The sequence below is a fragment of the Saimiri boliviensis genome, chromosome 12 (assembly GCF_048565385.1).
Source record: "Saimiri boliviensis isolate mSaiBol1 chromosome 12, mSaiBol1.pri, whole genome shotgun sequence".
Taxonomy (NCBI): domain Eukaryota; kingdom Metazoa; phylum Chordata; class Mammalia; order Primates; family Cebidae; genus Saimiri; species Saimiri boliviensis.
In genome coordinates, this window is record NC_133460.1 from 86173592 (window position 1) to 86197443 (window position 23852).

The 23852-nt window shown below is 46.1% G+C and overlaps 1 protein-coding gene across 2 annotated transcripts in view; it reads left to right on the top strand.

Annotated features, from left to right (window-relative positions):
* Positions 1-23852, top strand: part of DPCD (deleted in primary ciliary dyskinesia homolog (mouse)) — a 39901-nt gene that overhangs the window by 2352 nt on the left and 13697 nt on the right. The window contains exons 2-6 of one of the 2 annotated variants that reach the window (XM_074382782.1): positions 5964-6044; positions 14668-14792; positions 15132-15265; positions 23001-23103; positions 23537-23596. In XM_074382782.1, coding sequence (XP_074238883.1) covers positions 5964-6044; positions 14668-14792; positions 15132-15265; positions 23001-23103; positions 23537-23596 — 503 coding nt within the window. Of the gene's footprint in view, positions 1-5963; positions 6045-14667; positions 14793-15131; positions 15266-23000; positions 23104-23536; positions 23827-23852 lie in introns of those variants that run through there. The other variant, XM_003922274.4, reaches the window with a different exon arrangement.

Genomic DNA, 23852 nt, shown 5'->3' on the forward strand with positions numbered 1-23852 from the left:
CGATCTCGGCTCACCGCAACCTCCGCCTCCTGGGTTCAGGCAATTCTCCTGCCTCAGCCTCCTGAGTAGCTGGGATTACAGGCACACGCCACCATGCCCAGATAATTTTCAGTATTTTTAGTAGAGATGGGGTTTCACCATGTTGACCAGGATGGTCTCGATCTCTTGACCTCGTGATCCACCCGCCTCAGCCTCCCAAAGTGCTGGGATTACAGGCTTGAGCCACCATGCCCGGCCAGGGCAGTAGTTTTTGTTTTTATTGTGGTAACAAATACATAACAGAATTTAGCATTTAATCATTTTTAAATGTACAGTTCTGTGGCATTAAGTACATTTACATTGTTGTACAACTATCCCCACCATCCAGCTCCAGAACTTCTTAATCTTTCTCAACTGAAGTTCTGTTTTTTGTTTTTTGGAGACAGAAACTTACTCTGTCACCCAGGCTGGGGTACACTGGTGCGATTTTAGCTTGAACTCCTAGGCTCATGTAATTCTCCCACCTCAGCCTCTTGAATAGCTGGGACTACAAGCATGTGCCACTACACCTAGCTCAAGTGAAACTCAGTACCCATCAAATGCCAAGTCCTCATTCCCTCCTCCCCCATCCCCTGACAGCCACCATTCTACTTTCTGTCTCTATGAATTTGACTACTCTAGGAACCTCTTCTAAGTGGAATCATACCATATTTGTCCTTCTGTAACTGGCATATTTCACTTAGCGTAATGCTTCAGGTTCATCCGTGTTGCCACAGTTGGATGCTTCCAACTGTGCCGTTAATTCACCATGGGCTCTCCAGGCAGCCCTTTACCTGTTTGGATGTCACTTTCCTCATCTCTAAAATGAAGTGGATGGGCTACCATTGTTATGTCTGGGGTCCTTTCCGGCTGTGATATCCTTTGTAAAGTAAACCTCTAAATGTTCCTGTGTTTTTAAGGGAGATGCAGCAAGGACCAAGGGCTGTGCCTGGAAGAGGTGGGCACAGGGGTATGGATATTGTAGCATGTGTCAAAATTTCACTCCTTTTGAAGGCTGATACCCCATTGTATGTCTATACTGCGTTCTGTTTATTCATTCATTGTCGATGGACATCTGGGTTGCTTCCACCTTTTGGGAATTGTGAATAATGCTGCTCTGAACATGAGTCTACAAATATCCACTCCAGTCCCTGCTTTCACTCTTCCTGGCCACAGTAGTGTTTAAACAAATGTTTTATGAGCCTGGATTTTGTGAAGTTCTTTTGTTAGTAGCATCACAAAATGATGTTGTTAGGTTCCACCCTACCCCCAAACTGAAAAACAATTTAGTATTGCATATGTAGATATGCCTTGTCAAACTTGCAGACTTAAGCCCAGGTGTGTAGGAGGGGTGTGGCGAGTGGGGGTGTTACTCCCTTCCACCAAGAATCATGGCTGTTGATATCTTGGATTGGATAATGATAATCCAATTTACTTTTGATTTTTTTTTTTTTCTTGAGACGGAGTCTTGCTCTGTTGCCCAGGATGGAGTGCAATGGCACGATCTCGGCTCTCTGCAACCTCCACCTTCCAGATTCAAGCGTTTCTCCTGCCTCAGCCTCCCAAGTAGCTGGGATTACAGGCACCTGCCACCATGCCCTGCTGATTTTTCTATTTTTAGTAGAGATGGGGTTTCACCATATTGGCCAGGCTGGTCTCAATCTCTTGACCTCATGACCCGCCTACCTTAGCCTCCCAAAGTGCTGGCATTACAGGTGTGAGCCACTGCACCTGGCCTACTTTTGATTTTTTTTTTTTTCCCCCCAAGACTGACCATGTTTTGGACATAGTTTTTTTTTTTTTTAAGAAATTATGTTCATTTTGGAAATATGAAAAATAAAGATAAATAAAAATAAAGTTTAATACTACCACCCAGATAATCATAATTTACTTTTTTTTTTTTTTTTTTTTTTTTGAAACAGAGTCTCAATCTGTCACCCAGGCTGTAGTATGCAGTGGTGTGATCTTGGCTCACTGCAACCTCTGCCTTCCGGATTCAAGCGATTCTCCTATCTGAGTCTCCCAAGTAGCTGGAATTACAGGCATGTGTCATATGCCCAGCTAATTTTTTTGTATTTTTAGTAGAGACAAGTTTTCACCATGTTGGCCAGGCTGGTCTTGAATTCCCGATCTCAGGTGATCCACCCACCTCAGCCTCCCAAAGTACTGAGATTACAGGCATGAGCCACCATCACTTTTGTTGCCCAAGCTATAGTGCAGTGGTGCGATCTCAGCTCACTGCAACCTCCGCCTCCTGGATTCAAGTGATTCTCCCGCATCCACCTCCCGAGTAGCTGGGATTACAGGCATGTGCCATGATACCTGGCTAATTTTTTGGTATTTTTAGGAGAAACAGGGTTTAACTATGTTAGCCAGGAATGGTCTCAAACTCCTGACCTCAGGTAATCTGCCTACCTTGGCCTCCCAAAGGGCTGGGATTACAGTCGTGAGCCACTGCGCCTAGCCCATAATTTACATTTTTTTTTTTTTTTTTTTTTTGAGACAGAGTCTCACTCTGTCCCCCGGCTGAAGTGCAGCGGTACAATCTCCGCTCACTGCAACCTCCTCCTCCTGGGTTCAAGCAATTCTTCTGCCTCAGCCTTCCAAGTAGCTTGGATTATAAGCGTGTGCCACCATGCCCAGCCAGTTTTTTGTATATTTAGTAGAAACAGGGTTTCACCCTGTTAGCCAGGGTGGTCTTGAACTCCTGACCTCGTGATCCACCTGCTTGGGCCTCCCAAAGTGCTAGGATTACAGGTGTGAGCCACTGTGCCTGGCCCCCCATAATTTACATTTTTATATGTAAACTTCTTTTTTTTTTTTTTTTTGAGACAAGAGTTTTCGCTCTTGTTACCCAGGCTGGAGTGCAATGGCACGATCTCGGCTCACCGCAACCTCCGCCTCCTGGGTTCAGGCAATTCTCCTGCCTCAGCCTCCCGAGTAGCTGGGATTACAGGCACGTGCCACCATGCCCAGCTAATGTTTTTTATTTTTAGTAGAGACGGGGTTTCACTATGTTGACCGGGATGGTCTCGATCTCTTGACCTCGTGATCCACCCGCCTCGACCTCCCAAAGTGCTGGGATTACAGGCTTGAGCCACCGCGCCCGGCCACTTACATTTTTATATGTAAACTTCTATATTATTCCATGTGTACACTCGAAGATATTTTTTCTTTTACAAAAATATCATACTAATATTCTCAAGAATTTATATATACATATATTTCTTTTTTTTATTTTTTATTTTTTAAATTTTTTTATACATATATTTCTAGACTAAATATACTATTAAAGTGTAGATAAGTTTCTCATAATCATTGGGCAAGGGAGGATGCTCTAAGTGCAACTTCTAAGGCAGTAACCACAAAGGAAGAAAATATATAGTTGATTTTATAAAAACTAAACACTTGTGTTGGGCACCTGTAATCCCAGTTACTGGGGAAACTGAGGCAGGAAGCTCGCTTGAGCCCAGAAGTTTGAGGCTGTGGTGTGCTAAAATCACGGCCTGTGAATAGCCACTGCACTCCAGCCTAGGAAACATAGCAAGACACTATTAAAAAACAAAAACACTTGTTTGGGAAAACCCACTTTAAACAAAGTTAAGGGCCAGGTGTGGTGCCTCACACCTGTAATCCCAGCACTTTGAGAGGCCAAGGTGGGAGGATCGCTTGAGCTCAGGAGTTTGAGATCAGCCTGGGTAACATAGTAACACCCTGTCTCTAAAAAAAAAAATTTTTTTTAATTAGCTGGGCATGGTGGTGTGCGACTCTAGTCCCAGCTACTCAAGAGGCTGAGGTGAAGGATCACTTGAGCCCAGGAGACAGAGGTTGCAGTGAGCTAAGATCACACCATTGCACTCCAGCCTCAGCAATAGAGTGAGATTCTGTCTCAAAAAAAAAAAAAAAAAAAACTTAGTTTAGTTTTCCTCATCTATGAAATACAGGTAATGAAGACACATAGGATTATTGGGAGAATTAAATTTGATAAACAGTGAAGTACGTGGGTTTAGTAAATGCAGCATCCTGCCCAGACTCGAGGCTGGATGTCGGGGAGACGATGGTCAAGCAAGACCCCCTCGGCTCCTCCCAGGCAGTACCTTGGACCCCGTTTCTGACAGGAGAGCCCTTTCTAGTGCCTGTGAGCCATCTGAATGATTAAGGGTGGTATAACCTAGGGCCCTGCTGAGAGGCCCTACAAATTTAGGGATGAGTTTATCCAGAATACAGATTAGGAATGGCTCAAGGGAACTGTATCCCAGAGAAGTGAACTGGACAGGAAAAAGACACCCTGGGGCTCTTATTCATCCAGCATATATAGGATACTTGTCTACTGGACGTTCGTGCTCTGCTGCTAGTTTACTGAGGAGTCTGCCTGTAACTACTTCCCTGTCTGTAAAAAGAAAGGGGAAGTTACATAGCCACTCTTAAGCAAATGCTGCAGGGGTAGAGGAACTGGGCTAGGAGACCCCCTTAGTTTCTTCTATTCTTTCAATGGATAGTGCATCAATGTTTATGTATTCTTTCTTTTTTTATTTTTTATTTTTTATTTTTTGAGACGGAGTTTTGCTCTTGTTACCCAGGCTGGAGTGCAATGGCGCGATCTCGGCTCACCGCAACCTCCGCCTCCTGGGTTCAAGCAATCCTCCTGCCTCAGCCTCCTGAGTAGCTGGGATTACAGGCACGCACCACCATGCCCAGCTAATTTTTTTGTATCTTTAGTAGAGACGGGGTTTCACCATGTTGACCAGGATGGTCTCGATCTCTTGACCTCGTGATCCACCCGCCTCAGCCTCCCAAAGTGCTGGGATTACAGGCTTGAGCCACCGCGCCTGGCTTCTTTCAATCAGTATATAGTTGAACTCCTAATATATGCCTGGAGCCACGTTTGGCCTTTAGGAAACCATAGGCATGGGGATAAAACCCCTCCTATCTAGTAGAAAAGACAGGAGATAATCAAAGAGTCACATAAGTAGATGTAAAATCATAACCAAAGTAAATACCATGAAGAAAGTACATGGGGACTTAACATCATGTCACTGTGTGATAGGAATCTCCTGGAGATGTGCAGAAGGCAGAGCACTGGCATGGCTGAAGGGAGTGCTTGGTCAGGAAACCCAATCCAGTGTCCTGAACACATAGGCTTGGTTTTAGGAAGTGGAGAGAGAAAGGTAAATATGGTGTCATTCATGGGAAGACAAATGCTTTGGAAAGTATCATGGGGTGGGGAGTGGTGGCTCATGCCTGTAATCCCAGCACTTTGGGAGGCCAAAGTGGATGGATCACCTGAGGTCAGGAGTTCAAGACCAGCTTGGTCAACATGGTGAAACTCTGTCTAAACTAAAAATACAAAAAAAATTAGCTGGGCGTGGTGGCGGGTGCCTGTAATCTCAGCTACTTTGGGAGGCTGAGGCAGGAGAATCGTTTGAACTCAGGAGGCGGAGGTTTCAGTGAGCCAAGATTGAGCTATTGCACTCCAGCCTGTGTGACAATAGTGAAACTGTCTCAAAAAAAAAGTATCATAGTATGTAGTAAATGCTCTACTATGGATATGAATAAAGCATTAGGGAGGCACACATGAGGACATGATTAATCCTGCCAAGGTGAGTGGAGATGATAGTGGAGGAAGACTTCCCAGTGAAAGTGACATTTGAGCTGTATTTTGAAGGGCAAAGAAGAGTTCCACAGATAGGAGGAAGTATGGAACTGTTGCTAGTAGAGGAAACAGCAGAGCAAAGATACGTTCAAGGAAAGCTTCAGAAAGCGGGAGCGTCTCCGGACGTGTTTTAAAGTAATGGTGGGTGATAGTTGGCAAGGAGTGTGGGGAGGCCCTGGTGAGTTCCTCAGTACTCCCAGGGCTGGTGCTGTTTCCCAGGTAGGCCCCTTGATCTACAAGGAACAGGGTAAGAGGAGGCTTTGAGGTAAGGGGCTTTCTGTTTTGTGCGTAGGGAGAAGGAAGGTGCACTATTTGTTCCCAGACGGCAAGGAAATGGCTGAAGAATATGACGAGAAGACAAGTGAACTACTTGGTAAGTAATGGAGGTTCCCAGTGGGCCTTTAGGAATACCTGGGCTGACCTAAGCACAGTGAACACTCCTAACCCTAGGCTTGAGGGAGGAGCCCAGATCAAATGTAGAAGCTGGGAGAGACCGAGCCCTCAAGACAAGAATGTTCCTGAGAATCTAGGCACCAAAAGTGGAATGGAAGTCCTTTTGACCAGTAAAAGACATCTCCACCCCTTGAGAGTGAGTAATTATAAGATGTAGAGAAAGAATTGGGAAAAAACTTTACACAGGAGGTGGTATTAGAAGTGAGTCTTGTAGGTTGAGGAGGGATAGGGTAGGCTTTCACCACAATTTTTTTCCTTGTTTTTTTTGGCTTTGTTTTCTGAAGCCACACCAGAAGTAAGCAAGTATCAGAGGCTGAGCTCTGACCCTGCCTCAAAGGCAACACTGTAAAATAGTCCTCATTTAGAAGAGCATCTGAGTGCAAGAGGGTCAAAACTGATTTTGCAGCCTGGTCATTTTCATTCCTGCAGCCCCTTTCCTCTAAGAACAGGCTCCTGGGGAGGGGCTCCAGCTCAGATTTCTGGGAATTATTTGATTTGTCCACTCTTTGTTCCCAGGTGTGTACATCAGCATTAACCAGCTTCCCAGAGCTAGGTGGCTGGCTCTTTGACCCAGAGACCAAGGCTGTCAGCAGTGGGAGTTGGTCTCTTTATTAAGTTCCATCTGAAATGCTAAGACCAATGATGGAATCATGGGCCGGGTTATTTTCTTGTCATTATTCTTGGCTTTAATTTCTTCCTGGGCCTGATCGACAGATAGTATTGGTGAGGGAATTTCTTTTTCCCTTTTTCTGACAGCTCATAAATGTCTAGAGCCGACAACATGGATTACACTGGCTTGCATTCCCTCAGTCTCCAGTCTTAAAATGTTTGTCCTGCGCATGTTCAGTCACACAGTGAAGTGTTGATCCCTCCCTATTATGAGCTGCTTGGGCTCCAGTCCCAATTGGTTTAGTCTGCTGCTATTAAAAATCTTGATGTGTTTAGCATATGACACTGATTCGGTGGAAACCAATACAGTAGTAATATCCTCACAAAGCATTGTAATTTATAGTGCTCCCAGGGGATGACAGGCTTGGAATGCCTAACAGGGGGGAACTTATGAAAGCAGAGGTCACGTGGACTAGCCACCACCACAGCCAGGCCAGAGAGTAGCCGTAGCTCCTCGCCCCCAGCCCCCGTGCCACTTCTCTTCTCCTCCACACAGGGCAAATAAAACAGCTATAGCTGTAAAAACAAACAAATAAAACCCAGGCCTCTTTGTTGTGCTTGGACATGAAACTGAAATTAAAAACAAATAGAGGTTTCTTCATTTGTAGCACTGTGTGCCCTGACATCCCACATTCGCTTGTCACTTCTCCTGGTGGCAGGTGGGGAATAGATCATGGCTTCCAAACTCATCTTTCTTAAAAGCAGAAATGGAGGAGAAGACTGTTCACAGGAGAACACTGTTTGGCTAAAGTTTACCTAATAGTGATATCAATATTGTGATTCTTACTGGGCACCATGCTAAGTGCTCTACGTGAATTACCTCATTTACTCATCCTCATTAAAGCCCTATGAGGTAGATACTCTTGACTCCATTTTACACTAGGAAAAAATGGAAACTCAAAGAGGTTAAGCACCTTGTTCAGAATTATGTAGCTAGTTTCTAAGCCAGGATTTAAGCCTAGGTCTGCCCAATTAAGAGCCTATGCTTTAGTCCTCAGTGAAGTCCTCAACAACGTGGTGTTGGGAGCAGAGAAGACTTAGTCCAGCTTTCTTTTCTTCTGACTACCTTTTTCTTTCCTCAGAATGGCCTGAGTGGGGACTGATAAGCAGACAGGAGGACCTCACTTGAGCCACTGGGCCCCAGCTTTAGAACAGCAGATCTTTTTTTCTTGTTTCTTTTTCTTTTTTTTTTTTTTTTTTTGAGCCGGAATCTCGTTCTATCACTAGGCTGGAGTGCAGTGGCATGATCTTGGCTCACTGCAACCTCTGCCTCCCAGGTTCAAGCAGTTCTCCTGCCTCAGCCTCCCAAGTAGCTGGGATTACAGGTGTGCACCATCACACCCAGCCAAGCTTTGTATTTTTAGTAGAGAGGGGGTTTCACCATTTTGGTCAGGCTGTTCTCAAACTGACCTTGTGATCCACCCACCTCAGTCTCCCAAAGTGCTGGGATTACTGACATGAGCCACTATGCCCAGCCTCAGCAGATCTTTTTCTTACTCTTTTTCCTGTCTACCACCCCAGCCGCCCTGGCAAAATACTGTTCACTATTAACTTTTAAGTATAAATAATCCCAGGGCTTGAGCTGGCTTGCTTGTGCATTCTATGAAGTAAAATAGGGACATGGTTTTTGTGGCAATAAATAGGAATAGTTTCCATTTTTCCAGCTAATTATACAAATTTGATAATTAGCCAAACTAATTGAGGTTTGCTGTTAGAAAAACTCAAAAGGAATTTAAAGAGAAAGAATTGCCAATAGGTATGCGTCAGTCAGAGACAGAGTTCTTCCAGTCGGTGTTAACAAGCATGTTAGTGTCGTACTTTTTTCCTATCCTCTCAGTGCTATTCATTCCCACCCCCCACAATGATTGCTCTATGTATTCATAGAGGAAAAACTGAAGGCCCCATGACAATGATCGGAACATCAAACCAGCCTGAGAAGAACACAGCATGTCCAAGGGGGCTGAGGCTGAAGGGCAGGCCATCCCCAGCGATTACATTCGGATTACCGACTTAATCTGCTTTGGTATTTGACCGCCAGCCTAACCACCCCAGGCTGCATTTGGAGGATATTGAGCACTTTCATCCCCAAGCACTTCACTGGCTTTATAAATGACCCACTCGATTCCCTTCAGCCTCCTCTGGGATGGGACATGGCAGCTGTTTAATAGCCACATAGCAATGTTGCAGTATTTTAGGGCAGAAAAGAAGAATCCTGCATCCATTTTAAGCTGCAGGGAGTATTTAAGGAAGGGGAATGTAATTATCCACATTGGAAGTGGGCCAGGCTTGGAGCTTTGGGGAAAGAGGCCTTTAGGACTTCTACTTTCCAGCTCACCTGAAAGATGGGGCCTCTCAGCAGTCTGGGACATCAGCTTGCTTCCTGCTGACTTAGGAAAAAGCCCCCAGGCGCCACCTCCTTTATATATGCCCCATCAGACCCTTCACCAGGGTTGAAAGTCTCCTTTCCAAGGTCTGGCCGGGGCTCAGCTGGGAAGATATGACAGTGTCCTGGGGAGCTGCCTCACACACACCAGTCTGAGTTTAACATGTAATCAAATCAGAGTGACAGCAGGTGGAAACACTTGTGTTGCCGCAGGAGCAGTCCTTGAGTTTGGGAACAAAGACGGGGACAAGAAAGATAAGACAAAGTGTGCGTTTGCACATGTGCGTTCCTGCCTGTGTGTTTGTGCATGGGGAAAATAGGAAGGACTTCATCAAAATCTTTTATTGGGTCTTATCTCTAGAGGGAATGAGAAGGGAGACTTTCTTCTGCATTGTAACAAAATTTAATTCTCAAGGTGTTGAAACAAAAAATAAAGGTGAAGTGGCCAGAGGTGTCAAGTTCCCTGAGTGGCTTTTAAGATCAGAAGTAAGGAAACTAGCAGCTGACTTTCTTTCTTTTTTTTTTTTTTTTAGAAAGAAAACAAGAATAATAAGAAAAAGCATAAAGAAGAGGAAGAAAGGGAAAGAGGAAGAGGGAGAGAGGATGGGGGTATTTGCTTTATTGCCTGGGCTAGAATGCAGTCTAAATATGGGTATGCCTATAATTGTCCTTAATAATGGAGACATGAAAGAAAATGAGGGAAGAGAATAGCAAACAAGGAGCCAACCTACATTTCGTTTAAACTTCTAAGTTGATATGATGTGGTACTGGTAAGAGTGTATATTTTGTGTATTTAAAGTGGAGAGTTCTATAAATGTTAATTACGTTTACTTGTTCCAGATCTGAGTTCAAGTCCTGGATATCGTTGTTAATTTTCTGTCGCATTGATCTGTCTAATATTTATGTTGAAGTCTCCGACTATTATTGTGTGGGAGTCTAAGTCTCTTTATAAGTCTTGTATGTCTGGGTATTCCTGTATTGGGTGCGTATATATTTAGGATCTTTAATTCTTCTTGTTGTTGCGTTGTTTCTTTTATCATTATATAATGTCCTTCTTTGCTTCTTTTGATCTTTGTTGCTTTAAAGACTATTTTATCAGAGGCAAAAATGGTAACTTCTGCTTTTTATTTATTTTTGCTCTCTGTTTGATTGGTAAATCTTTCTCCATCCCTTGTTTTGAGTCTTTGTGTATCCTTGAATGTGAGATGGGTCTGGATGTAGCATACTGACGGGTTTTAGTTTTTTGTCCAAATTGCCTGTCTGTCTTTGAATTGGGAAATTTAGTCAATTTAAATTTAGATTTAATAATGATATATGTGAGTTTAATACTGCCATTTAATATTAGCTGGCTATTTTGCCCATTAGTTGATGTAAATTCTTCATTATATTGATGCTCTGTTCGGTGTTTTTTAGAAAGGCTGATACTGTTTGTTCCTTTCTATGTGTAGTGGTTCTTTCAGAAGCTCTTGTAAAGCAGGCCTGGTGGTGATGAATTCTCTGAGTGCTTGCTTGTTCACAAAAAACTTTATTTTTCCTTCACTTATGAAGCTTAGTTTGGCTGGATGTGAAATTCTTGGTTGAAAGTTCTTTTCTTTAAGGATGTTGAATATTGGTCCCCAATCTCTTCTGGCTTGTAGGGTTTCTGCTGAGAGATCTGCTGTAAGTCTGATAGGCTTCCCTTTGTGGGTAACCTGACCTTTCTCTCTGGCTGCCCTTAGTATTTTCTCCTTCATTTCAACCCTGGTGAATCTGACGATTATGTGCCTTGGAGTTGCTCTTCTTGAGGAATATCTTTGTGGTGTTCTCTGTATTACCTGGAGTTGAATATTATCCTGCCTTACTAAGTTGGGAAAATTTTCCTGAATAATATCCTGAAGCGTATTTTCCAGCTTGGATTCATTCTCTTCGTCACATTCAGGTACACCTATCAAACGTAGATTAGGTCTTTTCACATAGTCCCATATTTCTTGGAGACTTTGCTCGTTCGTTTTTATCCTTTTTTCTCTAATCTTGTCTTGTTTTATTTCATTGAGTTGGTCTTCGACCTCTGATATCCTTTCTTCTGCTTGATCAATTCGGCTGTTAAAACTTGTGCATACTTCACGTAGTTCTCGTATTGTGTTTTTCGGCTCCATCAATTCACTTATTTTCCTCTCTAAATTTTGAATTCTTGTTGACATTTCGTCAAACCTTTTTTCAAAGTTCTTCGTTTCTTTAGATTGTGTTAGAACAAGTTCTTTTAATTCACAGAAGTTTCTCATTATCCACATTTTGAAGCCTGCTTCTGTAATTGGAACACACTCGTTCTCCATCAAGCCTTGTTCCGTTGCTGATGAGGAACTATGATCCCCCGCCGAGGGAGAGGCATTCTGATCTTGGGTATTCTCAGCCTTTTTTGGCTGTTTTCTTCCCTTCGTTATAAATTTATCCATCTGTGGTCTTTGCATTTACCGTCTTTGTAATTGGGTTTCTGAGTGGATGTCCAACTTACTGATTCTCAGCGCCGAAATCTGAGCAACCCACTGCGCCGGCTAAATCAGCGGCGTTAAGATTGATGGTGCTTTTCTGACTCTGCACCAAGAACCGACGCTCCGAGGCACCGGCAAAACCGCCTCGCCGGTCACAAGAGTCGCGCTGGCGACCCGTGGGGCTCCTCCGCTGGGAATCTCCTGGTGCGTGAGCAACAAGAATTCATGTGAAGGTGTGGCGTCCTCTCGTTCTTTGCGTTTTCACTGGGAGCTACAATCCCGAGCTGCTAGTGATCAGCCATCTTGGATCTCTCTCTGACTTTCTTCCTTCTTTGAATATTTTTTGGGAAGTTTTCTGTGTAAAACTCAAAATTCCTTGGAGTAAGAGTGCACAGAAAATCCTGGGGTGGTTATCGCCCCTCCGGACCACACTGGTGCTGTATTGTATGTTAGGACACCCAATTTAGCAAGGCCTGTGACTTACAGGGGCACCTCATTTATCCAGCCTCTGGTAGTGAGGTAGTCCTCATAATTTACTTTTTCAGGTAATCAAAGCTTACCCTTTAAAGGCCAAATGTACAAAATAAATTGAGCTACTTCAAAGAACAGAAACCTTTCAAAATGTTATGTATACTTATTGAACACTTTCAGAATAAGGTTTTATTAATCATTCAAATTCTGGATTTGGAGTTAGGACACCTGGAGTTTTAACAATGGCATTTGTAAGATTGTCTCCTGGAGCCTCGGTAATTCTTCATCCTGTTTCCTGGAGAGTAGTGGCAAGGATTGAAAGAGAGCAGCCAGGGAAGATATGCTATTTCTCATTTTAAAAATACAGACATTGGTTGATTTTCAGCCTTGAAGAATGAAAAAATAAAAATTAAAAAAATATATACAGACATTGGAATAGATGCTGTCTTTTTTTTTTTTTTTTTTTTTTTTTTGAGACAAAATTTAGCTCGTGTTGCCCAGGCTGTAGTGTAGTGGTGCAATCTCAGCTCACTGCAACATCCACCTCCCGGGCTCAAGCAATTATCCTGCCTCAGCCTCTCATGTAGCTGGGACTACAGGTGTGCACCACCACGCCCAGCTAATTTTTGTATTGTTTTTAGTAGAGATGGGGTTTCACCATGTTGGCCAGGATGGTCTTGATCTCTTGACCTAGTGATCCGCCTGCCTTGGCTTCCCAGAGTGCTGGGATTACAGGCCAGAGCCATCATGCCCGGTGGAGTAGATGCTTTCTAAAGGAACTTCCACCTTTAAAATCTGTGAAGATTGTGTTGTATTATAAAGTGGTACCACTGGAGTTGTCTAAGGATGCTTGTTTGCCCTTACACTAAATGGTCCCAAGTGCTTATGTGGTTCTGACGTTGCTGTCCAGTGTGAGCTGTTCCAGATACCATTGTCACTATGCCTGAGAAAAAAAGTAATTTCTTGCCTTATTCTACACATAGCATTTTATACGTAGTCTCAGCAAGAATCTGAGAGAGGTCTTTCCTATAGGATAGAGTAGCGTACATGGATCTTTTCACAATAAGCTGCTGCTCGGAGGCATTTGTCACTTCTGAGTTTGCGACTGTGACAGAGGCCCCCAGAAGGCTGCTTCCAGTGAAGTGAGGTATTAACACTGAATAGATTTGGATATACTCCTGGTCACAGTCCATTCGCTTAAGAGAGAAGTATTTGAGGGGGAAAAAAAGTTGCCTATAAAGCATATTTCGAAGTTTTACTCTTCCTTATTAATTTTCATTATAAACTTGGAAATGTGTTTCTGGGGAGAATTTTTGGCCCTAAGAGGTAATAAAATCACACTGCAGAATGCAGCAGACCTTATAAAAGCACATATTCAAGGGAAAATTCTAATTTTACAGCACACTTTTGTGTTCAGCTTGTGTGCCTTACTTATAGCAGTGAGGGCGTTTGGATTTGACACAGCTGCTCAAAAGGGCTAAAGGGAAAACTGCCAGCCTGCCTAGTGCTGAGAAGCTGACTCTAGCTATCAACTCCTACCTGGAAAAAGACACAAACAGAAACACCTGTAGCAGAGCACGAGGCACTTTTTGAGTTGTTTAGCTCCTTAAACAGCTACAGAGGCTGCTGGTCTTTAGGACCAGCTGGGCTGCGCAGGCTGGAGGATGATACCAGAGCGGGCAGCCCCGGGATCCCAAATGCAGCAGGAAGGGAAAGGAACTGGGGCATGGGAGGTCGCGGCTCGGAAGAGATCCGCCTGCAGTGATGGACGGCGTGGTTCCTGAAAATGAAACTCTCAGCAGGGGTTTTCAGGTACTGTCCGCTCAACTAGCTTCTTGATTTATAATTTTCATAATATATGTGCCTTAAAATCTTATGCAAGCGTCTGGGTTGTGAAACAAGGTAGAACAGAGATGGTTCTTTGCATTTTAAAAGGATTCCACTTTACAAAAACATCACGTTAGATCTTTTATAAACAGTGCATTTAAAAGACGGCATGTGCCTACAATTTTGTTTCAATGCAGCTTTGGGGCTGTTTTTGTTTTGTTTTGAGCAAGTTATACCTGCAATGAGTGAATTTCTATATTTGGACTTTCTGAATCATGATACAGACCTGCCCAACAGCTTTTACCCTCTTCTTTTTCCTCTGTATGTTTTTGAGGGGAAAAAAATACACTTCAACTCCTTTTTGGGATCCAGATTTTCTCCATTACCAGAAACAACGCTTTTCCTAATCTTCACATTGTCTCCTTGCTGGAAGCCACACCTGAGGGTTTCTCGACTCCACCTGTCTCCTCTCAGAGCTTTGTTCCAGTTCCTTTTGCCTGAGCACCCACGAGATGCGCTTTGCAGGTTGTCTAACATTGAAATGCTCTCCTGAAATTTCAGAAGTTGTGAGGTCCCTCCTCAGATGAACAAAGCCGAGAGTAAAGGCCCAACACTCCCACTTTCATCTCGTGCTGCTTGCCTAGTGTGGTGATTTGGCAGAGAAGAGCAGAGACCAGCAGAGACCCTCTCTTCACTCTCATCCCATTGCTTGCTTCTCTCCCCAGTGAGAAAGTGGCGTGTGAAAAGTGCCCTGGGAGCCATGGGCCAGTGGCAGCTTGAAGTGGGAGAGCCAGCGTCCCTAGGACCAGGGAACCTGGGGCCTGAACTCATCAAGGAAAGCAATGCCAATGTACGTCCATCTGTCCAGGTGTCTTGCAGGGGCTGAGGTAGGGGCTGTGGGCTGCTGGCTCTTGAGGGCAGGAACCAAGTCTTGTTCACCTCCTCGCCTCCAGTGTGCCACCTGGACACAGCACTCTATAAATGTTTGTTTGAATGAATACAGACATTTTGGCTTGATCATCCCAGGGCGAGTGCTCAGGGCCTGGAGTGCTGTAGCAACAGCAGCGTCAGAGGGGAGCAATGGAGAAGAGTTGAGGGTCTCCTGTTGTGCCCCGGGGTAAAGCTCTGATGAGGGTGGGAGCCTTCTCTTCCCCAGCAACAGTCTTCGAGTTGGATTTGCCTTCTGCAGCCTATCTTCATGCGCAAGGACACCAAGATGAGTTTCCAGTGGCGGATTCGAAACCTCCCCTACCCTAAGGATGTCTATAGTGTCTGCGTGGACCAGAAGGAGCGCTGCATCATTGTCAGAACAAGCAACAAGAAGTGAGTAGTGTGGAGGGCACCCATCTGCTTGTGTATGAGCAGGGTGTAGGATGGGGTTTGATCTGGGTTCGGTTAGGGTCCTTATTCAGGCTGGTCCCGAAGAGAGAAAGCCTTCTGCTTCCAGGTACTGGAAGGGCTTCCTCTCTGCGGGACCAGCCTGAATAATGTAATCAGCTTCATCGGGTAAGGGAAACTTGAATGAGTGTCTAGTATAGTACCTGGCATAGACTGGGGCTCAGTATTTTTTGAAATGAATGCGATGATGAGGGAAACGCGCAACCATTAACTTGTGATCTGAGGTGGTTCTGCTGAAAGGTGACCTTGGTTTCCCGGCTGGATCCAGTCTTTGGAAAGGGTGGCCTGGTGACATCACTGTCAGAGCTGGCAGAGATCCATAGCCTGGAAGGCACACCTGTCTGAGGTGGCAGTGACGGTCCTTTAAAGCAGTACTTGACAGCAGTTTAAAGCAGACTGGGCAGCAGTAAACCTAATCCCTCCCCAGACTGAGTGACAGTAGGACAGGTGCTTTGGCTGCTTGGAAGTCTCTTGTGTAATGCTTCAAAAGGGGTACTCAGCTTCCCTTTGTGGTCCCCTAGAGGGGAGGCAAACTGCCGGGGTTGAAAGGACAGAAGGTGGCCACAGTGCATTTCCATTTTGGAAATGCATTGATCTCATTTGGGTTTCAGGAGCCCTGACTGACTACAGGAGAAGAGAAATGCCCTGTGTGAGGCCTGTCGGGAATGGCCCTGGAATGTGTCAGTCTTGACCTGGGCCAGAGAGAATACAGTCTAGGGACAACTCCCACAAAACAGATTTGGGCATCGACGTGGGAGGTTTCATGAGTCACCTGTCCGCAAGCTGTGAAGCCATTCAACATGCCTCATGGGGATGGCCCACCCATCTCCTGCTTTGCATGCAGTAATGGGGACCCAGGTCCTTGTGCATCTCCTCAGGCGATGTGGTGCCAGTCTTCCCTTCCATCTCCCTCAGGCCCACAAGGCCCATAGGGAAGCAGGGGAGCTTCTAGACTTCCCCACTGCAGCCAGCTCTGGGTGCTGCCACCCTCTTGTGACCCCCATATCCCATTACTTTGGCAGGTTTAAGAGGACAGGGGAAAGGGTGGAGATGGATGAATTAATTTCAGGATTATTGCTGTACATGCAGCCAGCAGCCCCTACAGTGGGCCTTGTCTATAAATATAAAGTCATAATAATAAGGGTTCGTGTTTATAAAGCACTTTGAAGCCCTCAGATAAGAGGCAGTTTATTCCCGTTATTGTTCGCATCATTAATAGGAGTCACTGCCTAAAATGGAATTTAGCAATTTCAGACAACAGAGAAATTGCCTGTAGGAAAACAAACTCCATGCTTCAGCAAGCATTCCCTGGCGGAAGATGCCTTGGGTCTAAACTGGGAACAAAAGTGCTTCTGTTAGCACTTGAATCTGCAGCCTGGCACTTTGTGAAGCTGGATGCTGCCTCTTTTTTGTCCCCCAGAGGTCACTGTCGAATACAGATATCAGACAGAAATGTGATTACAGGGAGTGAGGGAAGAGAGGCTAGCTAGCTCACCAAAAAATTCATCTGCGGCCAGATCCTCTGGGTCCTATCTTCTGCGTGCATCCAGCCATAGGTGGCGCTGTTGGCCAGGAGCTCCACGGCTAGAGGCCCTTGCCAGTTCTCAAGGCAAGCAGTGGTTGCTGGACATTTTTGAAATGATGAGTAAGGCCAGTAGGGTGGGAGTGATGCCCGAGGAGGGGCAGGGCTGAGGGTTGGATTCCCATAAAGGAGAGAGGAGTGTTTCAGGGCCCACTTTGGAACTCACACTGAGCCTCTCCGGTCCAGTGTCCCAGCCTGCCTCATCATGCCCTCCTCAGATCTCTCCGCTGGGAGGTAGCCTGCAGAGGCTGCTATACCCTTAGCCAGATGGTTCCTGAACCTAGTGGCTTTTTTTTTGAGACAGAATTTTCGCTCTTGGCACCCAGGATGGAGTGCAATGTGCAATGGCACGATCTAGGCTCACCACAACCTCTGCCTCCCAAGTTCAAGTGATTCTCCTGCCTTAGCCTCCCAAGTAGCTGGGATTATAGGTGCATGCCACCACACATGGTTAATTTTTGCCTTTTAAAAGCAGCAGTGTTTTGCCATGTTGGCCAGGATGGTCTCGACCTTTTGACCTTGTGATCTACCCATTTCAGCCTCCCAAAGTAGTGGGATTACAGGCATGAGCCATTGCGCCTGGCCTCCTAGTGGCATTTTTACCTTCTACCTGAAGGAATATGTTTTATACCTTTACTCCCATTAATTTTACAGAACTCAATGGCTATTCCTTTTTGTTTTTTAATTTGGGAGATTTATTACTCATCAAGGGTTACAGCCTGCATAGACATTATTATTTTTATTTGTAAGAGATGGACGGACACAGTAGCTCACGCCTGTAATCCCAGCACTTTGGGAGGCCCAGGCGGGTGGATCACGAGGTCGAGATAGAGACCATCCTGGCCAACATGGTGAAACCCCGTCTCTACTAAAAAAATACAAAAATTAGCTGGGCATGGTGGCGCGCGCCTGTAGTCCCAGCTATTGAGGAGGCTGAGGCAGAATTGCTTAAACCCGGGAGGCGGAGGTTACAGTGAGCCGAGATCATGCCACTGCACTCCAGCCTGGCGCCTGAGCAAGACTGTCTCAAAAAAAAAAGAGAGAGATGTAGTCTTACTCTGTTGCCCAGGCTAGCGTGCACTTGCACAATCATAGCTCACTGCAGCTTTGAACTCCTGGGCTCAAGGGATCCTTCCACCTCATCCTCCCAAGAAGCTGGGATTTTAGGTGCATACCACCACACCTGGCTAAGTTTAAAATTTTCTTTGTAGAGATGAGGGTCTCTCCATTTTGCCCAAGCTGCTCTCAAAATTCTGGGCTCAAGTGATCCGCCTGCCTCGACCTCCTGAAGTGCTGAGATTACAGGCATGAGCCACCATACCCCCGACCAGGGTGGCCATTCTGGCAGGCTGGGAAGTTTGGCCTTTGGCCAGAAGCCAAAAACTCAATGGCTACTCCCTTGTACAGTATTTAGCTTTTTAAGGATGCAGTACTTTTAAAATCTGTTTTCTGATCATCATGCTTTCTGGAGGTGGGCAGAATCCATACTTTTATTCTTGTGTTATAGATTATTATATAAATATATAAAGTCAGCATGATGAACCGGCCTGCTGAAAGGAAAGTTAGTGACCTGCTGTCTTGATGCCCAGGCATCTGCAGTTTCTACCATGTCATTTCTCTCTGATTTGACCTCTTCCTTTACCTGGAAGGTCCATATCTGCCCTGGTTCTAATATACCGGAATGCGGTTACTGACCAAAGCCAGAGTTCCTTTACCCATACTTGCCTTGTCTCTGAAGAGCTGCATTGGCGACTTTACTTAAAGGAATTGATTTTAGTGTATTGTGTCCTTGGTCTCACATATTAGTGAGGGATGAATCAGGGAAGGAAGAAAGTGCTTTTCCAGGATCCCAGTGTTGGACCATCTAGTTCTGATAATCACGTTTGTGCAGAAAGAAGGCTCCTAGCCTCAGCCTGGAAGTTGGCCACTGTAAGTGGAATGAGCCAGCATGCAGGAGTGAGACGTTGTTGGGTTAAATCTGGCCTCTGTCACATATTAGCTGTAGAATTTTGGGCAGGGTTTCCTCACCTCTCACAGAGAACACTCACAACTACTTCACAGATTTTGGGAAATCCGATGAAACTGTGTATATACAGGCCAGCACAATGGCTGGCCTGAAGCAGGTCCTCAATAGTTCTTTGGAAATTGGAATCTGAAGAGAGCTTGGCTGATCTGACATCGGTGATACTAACACTGTGGGAGGTGTTAATAGGCTTCGCTTGAAAAAAGGATTCTATGGTCAAATAAGTTTAAGAAACTCTGGATTAGACAGGCTTCTCTTTGGTGGGACTGAGAGCCTTTAGTATGTGTGTGTGCATTGTGACTCTCTAGCAGGGGGCGACTGTGGGTGGGGGTGCTGAGTTTGCCCAGTGCCTTGATGTTTAAGAAGATTTGCCTGCTGCTGGTTGGAGGCTTCCCTGGACCCCTCTGGCCATGTGGTGTGCAGGTGTGCACAGTGCCTCCTCTGAGGCATGTGAGGCATGACCTGAGTGATCGTCCACAGCAGCCCTGCTCCTGCCTTCAGCCTCCAGAGTCTCTCTCCCTCTGAGGGCCTGGCCTCTGGTGCCCTTTTGGGTTGGAAAAGGGCCGGGAATTGGGGAGGGGATACAGTAGAGGGTGATGGGAGGCGGTAGGTCATGTCTGAAATAGCCAAAATGGACGAGTTGTCTGTGGAACAGGGAGAAGATAGGTACAGAGTTGGCCTGTTCTGGGCCCTTTGACAATGACTTCATCTAGTGCAGCTCTTTTATTCAAAGAAGGAATGTGGAAACTGAGGCCCAGAAATTAAGTGGCCTGCCCAGGATCACAGGGCAGGGCCAGGAGTTCTGCTACAAGCCTTTACTTCCCCATATGTCTTTGAAATTTGACTTTCGGAAAGGAAGGTCATTGATATTTTGGAGAGAGTACCCAGGGGACTGTCAGGGTGGCTGCACTCCAGGGAAGACGACCTGTTCATTGTTGAACATCCCTGCCTCCCATCCCAATCATCTGCCCCATCCTTGGATAAATGCAAAGAATCTAGACTGTGGTGGGCTATTACCTCGTAGTAAGAATGTGGAGACACGGAGGGGTCAGGAGATTTGGGGAATTCTCACTTTAATACAGGCTTCTCTGTTTACCAGGTTTGTGAGTTGGGCAAGATACCTAACTTTTCTGGGACTCAGTTTCCTTTTGTGTAAAAGCGGATAATAGAAGTAACCAACCTTAGGGAGTTGTTTTGATGATTAAATGTGTTTAGAACCTGGCACAGAATAAGCATGAATTTTTTTAAAATGTCATCTTGGATTGCATGGCTGAGATAGAACACTGAAGGGAGGCAGGAAGCAGGGAGAGCGGGGCGTCTGCAGGAAGCCAGGGAACTATCCTGCTGTAAGGGTTCAGCTTTTAGCAGAAACAAAACAAGGTCTGATGAGCAGGGATATGGCCTTGTTTTTCTTTTTTGAGATGGAGTCTGGCTCTTGTTGCCCAGGCTGGAGTGCAGTGGCATGATCTCGGCTCACTGCAAACTTTGCCCCCTGGGTTCAAGTGATTCTTCTGCCTCAAGCCTCCTGAGTAGCTGGGACTGCAAGCACCCATCACCATGCCTGGCTAAGTTTTGTATTTTTAGTAGAGATAGGGTTTCACCATGTTGGCCAGGCTGGTTTTGAACTCCCGGCCTCAAGTGATCCATCTGCCTTGGTCTCCCGAAGTGCCGGGATTACAGGCGTGAGCCATCGCATCTGGAGGCCTTGTTTTTTCTTCATCCTTTTATTTCTTTAAAGTTTAGAGACAGGGTCTTGCTATGTTGCCCAGACTGGTCATGAACTCCTGGCCTCAAGTGATCCTTCTGCCTTAGCTTCCCAAAGTGTTGGTATTACAGGCATGAGCCACCAGGCCTGCCCTCTTCTTCATCCTTAAATTCCCAGCTCACAGCTCAAGGCCTGGGACACGGTTGATGACCGATAAATGTCTGCCACTTACCTACAGCTGACTAAGGCTGAACATTATGACTCTTCCAGAAGCACAGTGGTCTCTCTCTTGTCCAGGTGCTGGTGAGAAACTCAAGTGTAGTACCCATCATGGAAAAACCCCATGCCTGGGGGAGGGGGGTGGGTTATCCCAGGAGGAGAAAAGGTGGATGACCCCTACTTCTTTGAGCCTATCAGGAGCTTCTAAGAAGTTTTTTAACCTCAACTAATAAACTAAATCCGTTACAGTAGACTCAAAACAAAGCTGAGCCTCCACCTGCTCTGCCTCCTTTCCCCTGGCCTGGTGATAGGAGTAGTTCAAGGAAGGTGAGTGCAAGCTACACGCCTTAAGTTCCCTCTGATCCTGTCCTTGCTGTTGTGGCCAAGCCCTGGGATTCGTTTTCCAGTCCCACTGCCCCAGCCTGGGGAATGGTTCGGCTGGGCTGCTTCCCTCCTGGTTCTGCTTTTTGTGTATATTTGCAGGGAAGATGTTAACACTTCCTAACAAGCCTTTGTGTTCATCTAATCTCTGCTGTTTAACCTTTGACTCTCCCCTATTATCAGTGTCTGCCACCTTTGCTGGCCAGACCAAAGGCCCCAGGAAGAGCCCTCAGCCTGAGCTGGCTAGGAAGAGGATGAGGCAGGCATTCCACCCTTGGTTTGCAGGCAGATGGATCGCCTTTCCCTGGGGCAGAGCTTTGGAAAATAAAGCAACTTGCAGTGCCATTAGGATCCCCCAGCCCCCACTCCTTTTGAACTGTCAGCCTTTAAGTAAACATTCTTTTCCTGCTATGGGTCCCAGTACCTTGGTGGGGAGTGGGGAACCTGGGAAGAGAGGGGCCCTGAGAGTCTCTGTTGAACCAAGGGATTTGGGCAGGGAGGATGGGGGCAGAAGTGCTGCATTGATGTCAACTCTCTGAGTCCCCAGGGCATTGGGGCTTTTGAAGTGGACTCAGAGTAGCTGTCACCACAAGGACCAGGCCCCTCTGAAGTACTAAAAGCCCCATCCTCCCCAGGCCTGTCACTTGAGTTTGTTTGTACCTGCCTGAGGTGTTTCCCTTCACAGCCCATACAACCTCTGCAGCAGAAAGTGTTGCCTTGCCCAAGTGACTGGTCTGGCAGCCCCTGGCCAGAGCCTAAGTTACATTTCCACCAAGGAAAATACCAGACTGGTCTATTGTGAGATGAGAAGGCCATTCTTTGTGCTTTGGTGTAGTAAGCATCAGACCAAGGACAAGGAACCTTACTCTAATCTTGACTCCCATCCCTACTGACAACTGGCTATAAAACCAGGCAAGGCATTTCATCTCTCTGAGCCTGAGTTCCCTCTTTGTTAAGGGGGGTCAATTTTCCTGCCAAGTCTAGTTATACACATTATGGACTGGGTGTTGCTATCTGGTCTTTTTAAAAAAAAAAAAAAATAGGCATCATTAATCTCTGCACCGGCACCTGCAGATGGTAAGGACCATGTGTGATGTGTAAAAATGGAGGAGTGGTGTCTTGGGGCCAGCCAAGTAGTCCAGAGAGAGGTCCAGCTTCCATCATGAGGAGCATGGTTTGTCCTCTCAAGGAGATTTCTCCTACTGGATATACTTTTCCCTCTGGCCTACAAGTAGAGTCAGGCTAACAAGGCCTTGAAAGGCCCCGAAAGTAGTAGTAGTATTGAGGCCTTCAGTGGGTAGCCCATGTAAATGGTAACAGTAGGGCCCCAGCTTTGGAAGACAGATCTAAATGTCCTTATTCTGTCCCTTGTTGGAACACGTCCTGTTTTCTGGTGTCTCCATGAGGCTTTGGGTGTAGAGGAGTCCCAAGCTGCTTGAGCTGTTTGTGTGTTCCACGTTTCTTCTGCTTGTCTTTGGGAGACCCAGCTCTGAGGTGTGAGTCACTATAACCTGGTCTAATCACAGAGTTATGACTGGTTCTGCTCTTCTGCCATTGGACCGGACATAAGGCTTTCATCCTATGCTTTCTGGGGCCACTGAGCTCCAAAATACTGGTGTTCTAACTGGTTTCCCTTCTCCCTCTCTGTGTGTGTGGGAGAACTGGGTAGAAGCTAGGTAGCAGAGGGCCTGATGCCTAGCTGCTGAGTCACCTTGCGGAGTGCCCCAATGGTCTCTTGGTGTCCCCACAGGTACTACAAGAAGTTCTCCATTCCTGACCTAGATAGACACCAGCTACCTCTGGATGACACCTCACTGAGCTTTGCCCACGCCAACTGCACCCTGATCATCTCTGTAAGATTCACCTAGACTTCTTGGACACTGCATCAGGGAGAGGCTTCCTCTTTCCCTGCCCACTTTCCATCCCATAAGAGTCTCCAGTTCTAGCCCCAAGGCCTAGGGTGTGCTTGTGGGAGAACAGGCATCTCTAATTCAGCATGGGGGAGAGCAGGGAGGGGGCTCAGGGAGGGGGCTCAGGGAGGAGCCTGACCATATAATTAACAGCTAGAAGAGGGTAGAGGATGAAGCGGGAGCGGTGGAAATTGCTGAACTTGGGTACTGGTCCAAGGTCTGCTCCTACCCAGGCACATGACCTTGAGCAAATCATTCAACCATATAGGGCTCAATTTTCTAGTGCAAATAAGGGGATCAGAAGGGGCCCCAAGTGTGTGCAGAGGGAGAAGGGACAGTGACTGAATTATTTTCTTCTTCCTGGCTCCATCCACAGTACCAGAAGCCAAAGGAGGTTGTGGTGGCTGAGTCTGAGCTGCAGAAGGAACTAAAGAAGGTAAAGACAGCCCATGGCAACGACGGGGACTGCAAGACCCAGTAGTTAGCCCCTGAGCCTTACACCTCTAGCATGGCGGGTGCTGTGAGACTTCAAGGCCTGGCCCTTCTTGGCCACGGCAGCCTCCTCTTCTAGGAGCTATCAAGGGTCTGTAAGAACTGGGCCGTGGGGCATTCCCAGCCAGTGAGTCATGGTCTTATTTTCTGAGTAAAGTCATTGTGAGCTACTTACTACACAGGGACTGCCCTCTTGTCCA